The sequence below is a fragment of the Diplodia seriata genome, assembly GCF_021436955.1.
Source record: "Diplodia seriata strain FDS-637 chromosome Unknown scaffold_6, whole genome shotgun sequence".
Classification (NCBI taxonomy): Eukaryota; Fungi; Ascomycota; class Dothideomycetes; order Botryosphaeriales; family Botryosphaeriaceae; genus Diplodia; species Diplodia seriata.
The window spans coordinates 536230-549546 of NW_027117313.1; the positions used below are offsets into that span (position 1 = coordinate 536230).

The 13317-nt window shown below is 59.1% G+C and overlaps 4 protein-coding genes across 4 annotated transcripts; 2 read left to right on the forward strand and 2 right to left on the reverse strand.

Moving 5' to 3' along the window:
- Nucleotides 1–1234: 1234 nt before the first annotated feature.
- SLS55_006070 (uncharacterized protein) lies at nucleotides 1235–3166 on the reverse strand (the record flags this gene model as incomplete). Its single annotated transcript, XM_066777507.1, has 3 exons — nucleotides 1235–2306; nucleotides 2366–2972; nucleotides 3028–3166. The coding sequence occupies 3 exons, from the start codon at nucleotides 3164–3166 to the stop codon at nucleotides 1235–1237; spliced, it is 1818 nt and encodes a 605-aa protein (XP_066631602.1).
- Nucleotides 3167–3892: 726 nt separating this feature from the next.
- Nucleotides 3893–5846, forward strand: SLS55_006071 (uncharacterized protein; the record flags this gene model as incomplete). Its single annotated transcript, XM_066777508.1, has 2 exons — nucleotides 3893–4338; nucleotides 4394–5846. The coding sequence occupies 2 exons, from the start codon at nucleotides 3893–3895 to the stop codon at nucleotides 5844–5846; spliced, it is 1899 nt and encodes a 632-aa protein (XP_066631603.1).
- A 2245-nt stretch (nucleotides 5847–8091) lies between these two features.
- Nucleotides 8092–9243, forward strand: SLS55_006072 (uncharacterized protein; the record flags this gene model as incomplete). Its single annotated transcript, XM_066777509.1, has 2 exons — nucleotides 8092–8720; nucleotides 8889–9243. The coding sequence occupies 2 exons, from the start codon at nucleotides 8092–8094 to the stop codon at nucleotides 9241–9243; spliced, it is 984 nt and encodes a 327-aa protein (XP_066631604.1).
- A 2827-nt stretch (nucleotides 9244–12070) lies between these two features.
- On the reverse strand, nucleotides 12071–12377 carry SLS55_006073 (uncharacterized protein; the record flags this gene model as incomplete). Its single annotated transcript, XM_066777510.1, has 2 exons — nucleotides 12071–12203; nucleotides 12253–12377. The coding sequence occupies 2 exons, from the start codon at nucleotides 12375–12377 to the stop codon at nucleotides 12071–12073; spliced, it is 258 nt and encodes an 85-aa protein (XP_066631605.1).
- Between the last annotated feature and the right edge of the window lie 940 nt (nucleotides 12378–13317).

Below are 13317 nucleotides of genomic sequence, written 5' to 3' on the forward strand. Positions count from 1 at the left end.
GGGGCGGGATGGGAATGGGTCGGGGACATGCGAGCATGTTGTATAATGACGATGCGGACGCGATCCGTGTATCCAATGGCTAGTTGATGCTCGATGATTGAGTTTGGAGAGTTTATCTCGATGAAAAAGGTTGCGTGTTGCCTTCTCTACCTTTTACCCCTCGTCGCTCAACGGTGCGTGCGGGTCATGGCGTCTGCCTGCACCTGTCCGGCATCCACGTGCGGGCCGGAAACGTGATGTTGTGCATGGCCGTCCGCGGCCGCGCGCCGTCGTCGTCGTCCGTGAGGGAAATTTGAACCAGGTTCGAGTCAACGAACAACAGCGGCCGGAGCGGCCTCTCGACCAGACGTGGTGATTTGGGGAAGTGGAATCTGCGCGCCGCCGTCGCCGTGACGAAAAGGGTGATTATGCAGATGAGACGTAGTGAGGCCATCGAGGGCGGCTGTCTGGAAATGGGTGGTATCAAAAAAAGGTGGAGGAACCTTGATGGTTGAGCAGACGGGATGTGTGCGTCTTTGTGCAGGGCAGCAGAGCTTCTTCAACGTCCCCGTGAGGTCTTCCATCGCAATTAATTGACCGGTCTATAAAAAGTCAAACCCCTCGCTGCGCAAGTCGGGAGGCTAGGTATTGGCCTGGATCGGAAAGAATGGAGAGGTCCCGCGGCACTGGTATTCCAAAGCCAGGGTATACTCTGGAAAGATCGGCTACATGCATCTGTCAAGAAACTCAAATGCAACATTTACGTCATGCTTAGATCCGTATTCGGCAGGGTATTGGAGATAAACCACAACTGTGCTAGCCTCGACATTCCAACAGACCGTTTGTGTACGAGTTGTGCAGCTTGAACCACGATATCAACATGTCGTCATACATGAGTGTCGCTCACGGCCCCAAGAGGTGTTTCTAGTTCGCTAGCCGATCGATGCAGCTATAAATTCAGGCTAAGCCACACCGAAAGCGGAATGGAAGTCTGGCAGTCCGCTTCCATTTGTCAATCACCGACGCAATATCTAAGATGTTGTGTAAGGTCCCATGTCATTGTGTCATAATCGTAGTATATAGTCATTATGGAATATGTTCATCTCCCGATTCACCCTATTCCTTGCTAATGAAATTCCGCCCTCCTCTAATCTGAGCCAATCTTTACAACTACGTCTTCCAAGAATCTTCTTACAATTCCTTCATTTCATCTTCTACTTCTTCCTGTCGAACCATTTCTTCTTCTTTCCTCCCTTTAACAGAATCCAAATCCAGCCAAACCACCCATCTTCATTGCCTCCTCCTCAACACCCGGATCGTCATCCTTGAGGATCTCGTCGATACGGGCGGGGTCGCGAATGCGGAAGAAGGCGCGAGCACCCTTGACGAAGCGGCGGGTGATGGGAACAACTTCCTCCTCGGGGCAAGCGGCGAAGCACATGCGGAAGCAGTTGTAACCATCACGGGCGGAAATCTCAGGGGTAGGGGCGAAGATGCCGCCGGGGGAGACGAGGACACGGTAAGGAGCGGTGGTGAGGAGGATCCAGAGAGCGCGAGAGAGGCGTGCGTGCGGGATAGTAGATGAGCGCGCAAGTGGGTGCGTGGTGAAGTCGAAGCGGAGCCAGACGAACATGCCGCCGAGCGGGCGGACAAAGGAGTAGATCTGGTTGGTTTCGACGACGGCCCACTCGTCGGCGTCGGCGTCCTCGGTGGTGCCGTTGGAGGATGAGGGGTGGACGAGCGTGCTCAGAGAGCTGCGGCGGCCCGTCTTGACGAGCTGCTTGCCCGCGTCCAGGACGTCGCACATGGCGTTCATGCGTCGCTCGTAGTTGCCGCGCAGCCCTTCGAGCCAACGCACCCAGCCGCTGACGTCCCAGCCGCGGCCGTCTTTGGCGCCGCCTTGGCCGCCGTCCTGTTTGCTCTGCGGGCCCATGATGAGCTCGGCGATCATGGACTGCACGAAGCCGGAGGGCTGCTGGGTTGACGTCTCCGTCAGGCGCAGGATGCGCTCGACAATGGCGGGTTGGGCGGTGAGCCAGCCGAGGCGGCAGCCAGGGGCGACCGTCTTGCTGAAGGTGTCGATGCGGATGACACGGCCCTCGTAATCGACCGACAAATACGATGGCACGAGGGAGTCAAGGAAGTCGAAGCCTGAGGACTTGCCCTCCGGCTTCGCGGGCGGGGTGGACTTGGGGGAGGCTGACGGGAATTGAAGGTACCAGTAGGGATCGTCTTCGACAATGATGATGTCGTACTTGACGCAGAGCTCATAGATCTCTTTGCGGCGCTGTACGCTGAGGACGCCCGAGGTTGGGTTTTGACCGATTCTGCGAGTCCGTGTCAGTTCTTGAGCACGTGGGATTTGAACAAGAATAAGATTGCATACGTTACGGTGTAGATCAGGTGCGGGCGTCGGCCTCTGGACACATCCCAGCTGTCGAGAACATCTTCAAGACCACCAGCGCCTTTGGCCAGCATTCCCTCGTCATCGATCTTGACGGGCACAACATTGACGCCGCGAGGGCGCACGGCCTGGATGGCGTTCGTGTAACAGTATTCCTCGACCAGCACGCCCTCCCTGTCGTCTATGGGGTCCCGGTCTTCGTCCCATTCGTTAGTCAGAGCTTGGACGACCTTGGAAAAGCCGTCGGTAGAGCCGCAAGTCAGGATAACCTCGGGACCACCGCGGTAAGGGACGTTGGGGTGCAGGTTCTGGGTGGTGAACTGGCGGACGAATTGATAGAGGGGAGGGTAGCCCTGGGCAGTGCCGTACTGGAGAGCAGTGTCCAGGTCGATTTTCCGCAGGAGATCCGTGGTACCAGAGGTGTGAGGAACAAGGATGCGAGCGGATTGAGGCGAGTCAGAAAGGGAGGCATTGGCTAATTCATCAGTGGGAGGGTCGACAGGGTCGTTGGGAGTAGGCTTGAAGCGATCAGGCAGCGCTACACGGGCCTCGAAGTCGTCGTAGGGGAAATATTTCTCGTTGGGAAGACCTGGACAGTATATGAGCACTCAGAGAGCTACGATGAAGGCAGCAGGGAGTCGGACCTCCAGCAAGCTGGCCGATTCCCGGGATCATGAAGTACTTGTAGAATGACTTCATAGACGAGGGCTCCCGGCGCTTGGCATTGCGCGAAAGATGATGCGAGAGATCTGCCGGCTTGGGCAGCTCTTTGTTCGGCTCCATTTTGGGGGGTCCGGCCTGGTGCTGCGACGGGAGAGAAGGCGAGTTCACAGCTGGGAGGAATGTGGGGAAGGATGGGAGTGCGCTGTCGCCATGCTGAGGGATCATGCATTATTGCGATAGCGTCGGCGATAAGAGAAGCTGCAATTGTAAGCAGCCAGACGCGAGCTGCCTCTTCGGAGCGCGCCAGTCCCGCTCACCGCGGACCGCTCACGGACGCGCAGACGGGACGCGTCCCTTCTCGGCCACCGCCAGTGCCAGGCAGCAAGGCCGCAAGGCCGCCAGGCCTGACGCACTGCGCACGCCGCAGTGGAGACGGGAGCGAGGCGGGCCATCGCCCCCAGCCCGCGACTCCCTTTCGAGCAGAGACAACCACGTCGACAACTGCCATGGACGGGTGGTGGACAAAGTTCGGAGGAGACGAGAGCCACGAGCTGCCCGGCCGCCGGGAGCACGGCCCTGCACGTCATGGCGGCTGCCAGCACCAGCATGCAGGTACGACCCTCCGCCTGACTGCCTCACCACCACGACACCTTCCCTCCTTTTCTCGACGCCCCACCAGAAGGCGGCCTCTCTCTTGTCTCTCCCACCGTCCATCGTTATCCCACGCGCCGCGCTGCCCGACTATCGCTGGCCGACGTCGCCACGCCCGCTGACCATTGACTCCGGCGCATTCCGGCACGAGGCTGACCCGACCCAGACCATCCGCCGGCCTCGGGTGCCAACCAGATGTCACCACCCAGGGACCAGGAGAACGAGTATCGCGACGACTCGACCAGCACCGCCGTCGACTCGGACGCCACTGCCACCAACAACCTGCAACATGCCGAGCCGTACAGCTACGACGACATCGACGACCTGCCCGCCCCGCCCAGCCCTCCCAGCTACGTCCCCAGCCCACTGGCCCGGCTGGTGAACTCTGTTGCCACGTGGGTCAAGGGTCCGACGCCCCCGCGCCCGTACAAAATCACTCCCTTCTTCCCCGCCATCCAGACCGCTCCGCCGCGCCTGTTGGATACATACCTGCCCAAGCGGAAGCACAAGGCGTGGCTCCTGGCCGCTTTCTATGCGCTATGGCTCCTCTCTTTCGCGCTTGTGCTGCGCAGGTCGGCTTTCTCGACCGATATCGGCGAATATGGTCCCCCGGTCATGCTTGATTGTACCTCGCGCCTCTGGTATGCATGCGTCTGCGAACCGCCATCTGCCTCGTGGTCGACTGACTTGTGCTAGGAAGGATAACAACAAATGCGGCTTGAACGGAGATGACTGCCGTCCGTTCGGCAATGATACCTTTGCTTTCCGCTGCCCCGCCAACTGCAAGCGCGTTGAGGTGGTGAACCCTCATGCCGTTGGTGATGAGGAGGTCAACTACAGGCCTCTCGTCATTGGTGGTCCCACCGAGGGCGGCTCTGGAGAGGACAAGATTGGAAGCACCATCTATCGCGGCGATTCCTTCGTGTGCGGCTCTGCAATTCATGCCGGCCTTGTCAGCGACAAGGATGGCGGCTGCGGCGTCATTTCGCGCATCGGCACCCAAAGCAAATTCCCCGGCCGTTGGGCCCATCACATCGCCAGTATCTCCTTCGACTCCTACTTTCCGCTCTCCTTCACCTTTGTTGAAGGGAGCGCTTCGCAGTGCAAGGACCTGCGCTGGTCTCTTTTCGCCGTTTCGTTGACCTTCACTGTCCTCCTATCGCTTTTCACCACATCGCCAGCCGTATTCTTCCCCTCGGTTTTCTTTGGCATCTTCTTTCACGTCGCACTGGCGTCGGATCCACCTATGCATGGCGATTATCATGCTCTCGTCAGCATGGCGTTAGGACGCTTCCTACCCGCTGCGTTCTGTGCCTTCGTCATGTACAAGTTTTCCGTCCGTCCTACCCTGGCCGGCCTCACGGCGCAGGTTGAGAAGACGATTCTCTGGCTCGGTGGCTGCTGGGTCGGCGCGCTGAACAACTATACGTTCGACAAGATTCCCATTCAGCGCCTCACACCGCACGACATCCAGCAGCAACCCGGAGCCATTCCGGCCCTCATCATCATCGTCCTTTCGCTCTTCTTCATCGCCCTGGGCCAGGCCTATGCCCTGCGTGTAGAAGGAAGGCTTCCGCGGTACCTTGTGATTTATGGTATCATGTCGAGCTGTATTCTTGCCATGGTGGCGGTGCCGCAGATGAATGTCCGCATTCACCATTACATCTTGGCGCTTTTGCTTATTCCAGGCACGTCGATGCAGAACCGGCCCAGTCTTCTGTTCCAGGGTATTCTTGTCGGTCTGTTCATCAACGGAATCGCTCGGTGGGGATTCGACAGTATTCTGCAGACTCCACAAGAGCTTCGTCAAGATGCGCACATTGGGACGCTGTTGCCTGAGATCCTGCCCCCCATCATCCATAACGTGATGGATTCGTCTTTCAGCCTCATGCCCAACATCACGTTCGAGTGGAAGCTGCCGCTGCCGCAAAAGTACGACGCCGTCAGCGTCCTTGTGAATGATGTTGAGCGATTCCGCGCGTATTCGGATGAGGGCAAGACAAGCTTCACTTGGGTACGACAGGACATTAAACTCCCCGAATACTTCAGGTTTGCATACATGAACGGGCATTTTACGGGAGACTACACCAAAGCCGGGAAATGGACGGCCGAGGGTGCATGGCAGCACATGAAGCCTGGAGCGGGCTAATGTGCCTTATTCTTTCAAGGATGGATCGCATAGTTGGATAGACAAAGAAGCCGTAGAGTCAGAATCGTATTATTAGATGTAGACTGAAAAGAAAGTTCTCCGCGCATAGTAGATCGCATTGTTGCAGCTATAGAGATAGTCGTTATATCTCCCGATTCGTTGGTGCAGCCGCAGATCGTCTCTATCGTGCACATCGACATGCCCGGCCCTCTTGATTCAATTTGTGGATCGCCCGGACTTACGGTGGACGTTGCTCCGCCTCATGGGTCCATTTCGAAACGGTTGGCTCCACAGATGGGGAGATCTGCTCCATTTTAGCTCAACGGGTGCCAGGAAAGCTTATAAAGCTTCTTTTCCCGCACCCTTTTCCTGAGCGGTTCGCACCGCTCCGTCATCATCATCATCATCATCATCGGAGCCTCCCCCACACTTGCTTTCAACCACCAGCGTTTAGACTTTCCCGACGAACACACACACCGCCCTCGAGTCGCGCACACCAACTCGAAAAGGAAGGAACGCAAAAAAAAAACAAAAAGGGGGAAACCAACCGACCAACCCTCCTCCCTCCAAACCACCACCACCACCACCACCACCACCAACAACAACAACAACAACAAAAACAAAAAAAACCATGGCGGACAAGAAACTCCCCCCGCCCCCACCCCCACCCCCCATCACGCTCTTCTGCTACCCGGGCTCGGTGTACAGCCGGCGCATCAGCTGGTACCTCGACCTGCGGCGGATCCCGTATTCCGTCTCCATCCAACCACCCATGCCGCCGCGCCCGCTGCTGTCCCAAGCGCTGCGCCTGCGCTACCGCCGCATCCCCGTCGTGCAAATCGCCGGCGCGACGCTGCTGTGCGACTCCCGCCTCATCCTCGCCAAGCTGGACCGCCTCTTCCCCGGGTCCGAAAGGTATCCGGCGTTGCTGCCCATGGGCGGCGCCTTTGGCGTGGACGATGGCGCGGCGAGGGGGCTGGCGAGGGTGGTGGAGGCGTGGATGGTGGAGGGGGGCGTGTTTGGAAGCGCTGTGGGGTTGATGACGCCCGAGATGCCGATGTGCAGGGATCCGAAGTTTGTGTCGGATCGAGAGGAGTTGGCGGGGGTGAGGTTGGATGATGTGGCCAGGGTTGAGGAGGGGAGGCCGAAGTGTCGGGCCGCGCTGGAGGCGGCGATGGGGGTGGTCGAGGGGACGTGGTTGGCGGATGGGCGTGAGTGGGTCTTGGGACCTGGACCGAGCTTGGTGGATTTGCAGGCGGTTTGGGTGTTTGATTGGGTGTTGGAGGATCCGTTTTTGAGGGGCGCCCTGGGGGATGAGGAGGAGGTGAGGAAGGTGGAGGAAAGGTTTCCGCGGACGGTGGCGTGGGTGAGAAGGTGGAGGGCGGCGTTGAAGGAGAGGGGGGCCTGGGATCCGGAGAGGGAGGGCCCGAGGGGGAATGTGGTGAGCGACGAGGAGGTGTTGGAGAGGGTGTTTGGGGACGGCAGTGTGTTTGTGGAGGATGGGGCCGAGGTGGTGTGGGATGAGGGGAGTGCGCGCGTGGTTGGGCTGGAGAAGGGGCAGGTCGTGGAGGTTTTCCCCACAGACTACGGGAGTGCGCACAAGGATCGGGGACGGTTGGTTGGGCTGGGGTTGGATGAGGTGGTGATTGATGTAGACGTCGAGGAGAGGGGGAAGGTGGTGAGGCTGCATTTCCCGCGGACTGGCTTTTGCGTGCGTAAGGTATAGATGGTGTGCCGGAGATATCAGGTGGCTGAGAATGATGGAGCTGCAAAGCAAGACTGATATCTGCTTTTATGCGGTATCCCATCAGTCCCAATTAATCCAGCGTCGCATGCACATATCTGCCCAGACATGGGGCCATTAGTATCATCCAAACAACCAAGTAATGAGACCCAGCGTAGCCTTCATTTTAGAACTGACATATCTTCCAACGAACTTTACTCATCCACCCCCTTAGTCATCGAGCACACGTTTGGAGACGTCGGCACCCATGTTCGTATCCCCTGTCGTAAGCTTGCCTTTTACGGATAGCGCCATCGTCTACCCCACCACCAAGAAGCCCCACGCCACAACGCCCGTCACGATCCACGACGTCACAGCGCTACCTATCTCACCCGCCAAATAAGCAGCGAGCCAGAACAAAAGGAAAAAAAGGGAGAAAGAAAAAAGAAAAAAAGCACAAAGCAAGCCAACCCCTCAACCAACCAACCAACCACAAAAAAACGCCACGCCGCGCGCCCGACAATGCCGCTCTCCCTCGGCCTCGAGGACACGCACGTCCTCATCACCGGCGGCGCGGGCCTCATCGGCTCGGCCGTCGTGCGGGCCTTCGCGCAAGAAGGCGCGCACGTGTCATCCGTCGACATCGCGCACGACGACGCGCCCTCCGACGACGAAGACGACGAGCCGGCGGAGACGGACTACAGCGGGCCGGGCACGTTGCACGAGTACCACGGCGACGTCGCCGACGAGGCCTCGCTGGCGCGCGCGTGGCGCCGCGCCGTCGCCGAGAATGGGCCCGTGGGCTGCTGCGTCGCGCTGGCGGGGTTGGATCTCAGCGTGTTGCCGCATCATGACGAGGAGGAGGGAAGAGGTGGTGGTGTGGCGGACGTCAGCGTCGAGCAGTTCCGGCGCACGCTCGACGTCAACGTCGTCGGCACGTTCCTGACGGCAAGGCAGTGGCTGCGCGGCATCCGCGACGCCGAGGGCAGCTGGGAGTATCTGGAGAACGCGTGCCTGGTGCTGGTGGGCAGCGAGAGCGGCTGGTTCGGCGAGCGCGGGCATCCGGATTACGCGGCGGCCAAGAGCGCGGTGCAGGGCGGGTTGCTGAAGAGTCTGGCGGCGGATGCGCCGAGGGTGTATGGGAAGGCGAGGTGGGTTCTCTCTTTCCTTTTCTCTTTCTCTTTCCCTATCTTTTTATTTGTCCTGTTGTTGAGCTCTTTTCCTCCCGTCTTCTTTTTCTCTTTTTTGTTCCGTTCCGTTGCTGCTTTTGCCTGGAGTGAGAATCATCTTTCTAACTTGAATTTATGTTCCTGCCACAGAGTCAATGCTGTTGCCCCAGGGCCCGTTGATACGGCAAGATTTAGGCAAGAGTGCGTCGAGAACCCTGAACAGCTGTGGTTGGATGCACAGGCCACGGTGAGCGCTCGCTTTCCCGACGTACAATCACGCATGTGCGCTGATGTTGATTTCCCACAGACTGGACTCGGGAAGCCGGTGCCGGTAGATGCTGTGGCCAGGAGTATACTGTTCCTCGCGAGCGACAACTTCAGCAGTCACGTCCACGGCCAGGTGCTCAATGTGGATTCTGGAAAGCAGGGGAAAGTGCTGTGGCCGAAGGAGGACATAGTCGATCTTCGGTCGCCCTCCCAGTCGCAGACTTCCGAAGAGGACTGAGCATGCCGCTTGAGCGTCTGAAGGGAAAAGGTTCCTCCGGTGTGGCAGGGGAAGGGGTCTACCACGGGCCATAGAGCGAGGTTTACATCATGATTGGCGCCGACTCACGGCTTTTGCGGCCTACTGTGCCCCACGCAGGAACGCGATACTCGTGCTACGTGGGCGGTTGAAGCAAACGTCTGAACGCAGGCTCGAGTCCGAAACCGTATGGACATATCGAGAAATAACATGTCACTACTCACGTGAGCAGGGGTTGATATCACGGAGATAAGATGTACGTAGGATCAACAATTCTTTCGCAACCCACTGTGGGGTAAGCCGGGTGGAGTCATCGGCACTTGTTCTTGGCTTCGTGGAAATAGCTTTCGGGAACGGGGCGAGCCCTGAGGGTATGCAGATGTCGGGTACGAGTATCTACGTGCCCATGGTGAACCGGGGGAAAGATACGAAGAGCCCCCTGTCCCATTGGGTTAGGCATCGTCCTGAACCACGCCGCTATTGACCGGTGACAGCTTCATGAGTCAATTCTCCAGGGCCCTTGCGTCGGGGACTTGGGCATGCGCGAAAGCTTGGCCAGAGGCGGTCGGAATGTGGATCCTCAGGCACTCAGGGTCTCACTCAAGCTGGGCTTCACCGCGGATGATGAAACCACAGCATTGGGGCCAAATGGGCGGAGCACCTACTCTTCTCGAGGTCGCGTCGGCAAATGGACGGGAAGTGGCATGCTCGGGCCAAAGGTACTGTGTATGCCACTGTGGCCACCTCCAAACCCTTCATTTTTTTTCGCCACCTGATCGGCGGCGCCTAGACTATGCGCGAATTCTCTCGCGCTCTTCGAAGGGTAAGACGTCGAGTCATGCAAGGAAAAGGAGGATGCGGATTTGTGTCACGAGGGGAGGGAAAAGGAAAACCACGAAGGATATGCCAATTGCTGTCGTCGCCGCGACAGCTGAAGCGACCAGTTCCGTGCCAGTCCCGGCACTAGGAGTCCCCTAGGACCCACCAAGGAATAAGGGGTCTCTCGAATCCACATTGCTTGTTGACCGCTTGCCGCCCCGCTTTCCCGCCTCACTGCGCTGCCAAATTCTTTTTCTTCGACCTTTTTTCGACGAGAGAGCACGGTGGTGGGATCCCCCGTGGGGACGCGCTCGCACATGACGGCAGCGGCGCCCACAGAAACGATTAGCGAGCCGATTCCCCGTCCCACCTTGGCTGTCTTGGAGCAGGCATCCCGAACGGGCTGGTCAAATGATAGCAGTGTGTGGAAGTGAAACATGGCGTTTGGACCCTGAGTGTGCTGCTTTGCCGCCACCCGGGCGCCTCGTCGCCCGATTCGAGCTAGTGCATTGCTCTCAAGGGTCCTCTGCTGGGCAATGAGAGAGCGGGACAGGGTCGTCTGCTGAGCGCCTCATGAGCAGGTGACAGCACGTCACGGGCCAGGTATGACGAGCTCTTGTTGTCTCGGAGGGGGCCACGCCGGCTGGCGAGTGGCGCCCGCTAGTTGTCGCCGAAGAGCATTTGTGTGCATTGCGGCAAAAGGGTAAAAGATTACTGATGACGACGACGGCCACTGGGATAGCTTCGGCCCATTCGCTTTGTGTCGGTGTAGCGGACAGTTCACGGAGGGTGACTTGTCAACAACCACGAACAGGCTCCTTGCCCTTTCCGTCCCAGCATTTCAACCGCTTTTTTGCTGGGACGGCGCGGTACGTACCTGAGTAGATCAGCGAACTGCGCAAGGGTTTCACGCCAAAAGGCGCCCGACAAGCGCCGACGGGCGGACGATCGCCTTGTCAGAAGCGGGGAACGCAAGAGACCAGAGCACTGTTTTGATCGGCGAAAGCCGCCGTCGAGTGTGCCGGGTGTAACGGTTTGAAGGGACTCGGCGGCGTGACCCTCGACGGACGAGAACGGGCAAGTAGGGAGGGCTGGCGAGCCAAGTGACGGCGCCTCCATTTCCCGGTCAAGCGAGGAGGAGGACGCCGTGTCTAGCTTGCATTGGGGGCTTGCTGAGACGCGGGCTAGCTCCGGCCGTTGGACTGCGCCTGAGTGGTCCAGAATGCACTGGTGTGAGGCGTGCGATGTGTGCCAAGATTCCAATCTTCGAAGCAGGGAAGATCAACGTTGCCATCTGCCAGGGTCTCGTGAGATTTGGTGGAGCGCTGCTGGCCAAATCGAACAAGGATCCGCATGCTGTGAAGTGGAGGCGCGTCAAGTCAGCGGCGGGTGGGATGGGACTTGGTGGATCCTTCGCGCTGCCACCGGACGCCGCCTCTGCTACCGCCCCGATTGTAGCGCGAAGTCTATCGCGGAGCGGCCTCCGCCGAGCATGAGCCGATAGGGGTGGGCGTTTTCGTGCTAAGTGTTTGCTGGCACGGGAGTGCTGGCTGGGCAACAGTTAAGAAGGATTTGCAGTGTGCTGAAGAAACGAGCGAGCAAGATGTGCAGAGAAATGAAGATCACTTTGCTGTCTTGGGAAGGGAATAGCACGCGAGATGTACCATGACATGTAGCCAATAAATGAGGTGGATGCAACAACCTTGTAGACTGCTACGTCATATGTGGAGAAAACGCGGTCGAGATGATCCGTCTAGAAGCGCTTGTTTTGTCTTATCCAAGACCATGTACAGAAAAACATCAGCGCTGATACGCTACAGTAGAAAACATCACTGTCAAACTCCATCCAGATGCTGTCCAAAAGATGCGCCGAGTCCCCACCAGCGTCCCGCTAGAACATCAAATCGTAATACAAAGTAGCTCGAAAGTTATGCTACTTCTGAAACAGTGAGGCAAGCCATGTTCCGGACATGGTTGCGACCGGGCTTGTTTACGACGAGGCGGAGCTAACGGAGCCACGGCTCGACTCAGAGGACAGGCTAGAGGTGCTGCCGCCCTGAGACCGTCTCCGGGCGGAGCTGGTGGCGCTCTCAAGCTGGTGCTTGGTGTGTTCGTGCATCACACTGGGCATTGTTAGAACGAGCAGACAACAGAGCATACAGAACAACATACCGAGCGTAGATGCTCATGGAGGCGGTGGGGTTGTCCAGGTCGTAGGAGTTGGCGAAGTTGTGCTGAGGAGACATGGGGGCGGAGTAGTCGTCGGTGACGTAGACGCGGGCGGTAGCAGAAGACATGGTGATTGGTGGTTGGTGGTTGGTGGTTGTTGAAGGTGAAAGTTGTCGTGCAGAGTTTGAAGTAGCTGGTGGATGAAGCGACGAGTTGAGCGGGACGATGCGAGGTAGTTATAATGGTTGAGATTGCAGGTTGATGCTGGACGGTCACAGGCAGCAGGGCCCGGGGATATATAGTAGCGAGGCAGGGCATCCGGGCGCCTGGACAGGGCGGGGGAGGGCGCGGCGGGCACAACAAGGGCGCGGGCATGCTAGGGTCAGCACCGCGCTTGTGGCGTCGGACGATATCATAATGCCGATCAGCCCGCAAGAGGCTTCTCAGGGTCCATGGAGGGCCGATAAGGGACGCGCCCACAACAAACACCGGGATCGCTGCCCATCGACTGGCTGCGCGACCCAGACGAGCGCGCCGTGGACCCTGATCTGCTCTCGACAGAGCCGGAACTGCGCGCTGCGAGCGGCCCGGCGGCGCTGGAGCTCTGGAGCCCGGGAGCCTCTGCCCTCGGCGCGCCCGCCCAGCCGCGTGCCACTCGCACTTCGGGGCTCTGCGCCGCTGACAGCGTGATCCCCGCCGGGCGACTTAACGCAGGGAGGGCAATGACGCCAATGTCAGCGTGTGCGACGGGCGGGAGCAGCACAAAGGCGGAGCACGGGGCAGGCAGGGCAGCAGGCGCAGCCGAGCGGGCGGGAATGAAGTCAGACTGGAGCGGGCAGCGGCGCCCGGAGCGGCATGGTGTGAGCACGCAGCGGCGCGTGGCGGGCACAGCGCTGCACGCTGGCCGGTATGACGATGACGATGCAGGGTCTGCTTTCGGCGCTAGTGCTGGCCATGATGCGCACGCCAAGCCGCGACGCCGCGCTCCACCCGCTGACTTCATGTTCCTGGCGCTCCATGCCTCGGCGCCCGCGCCCGCGTCCGCCTGCGCCGCCGTGATCCTCGCTC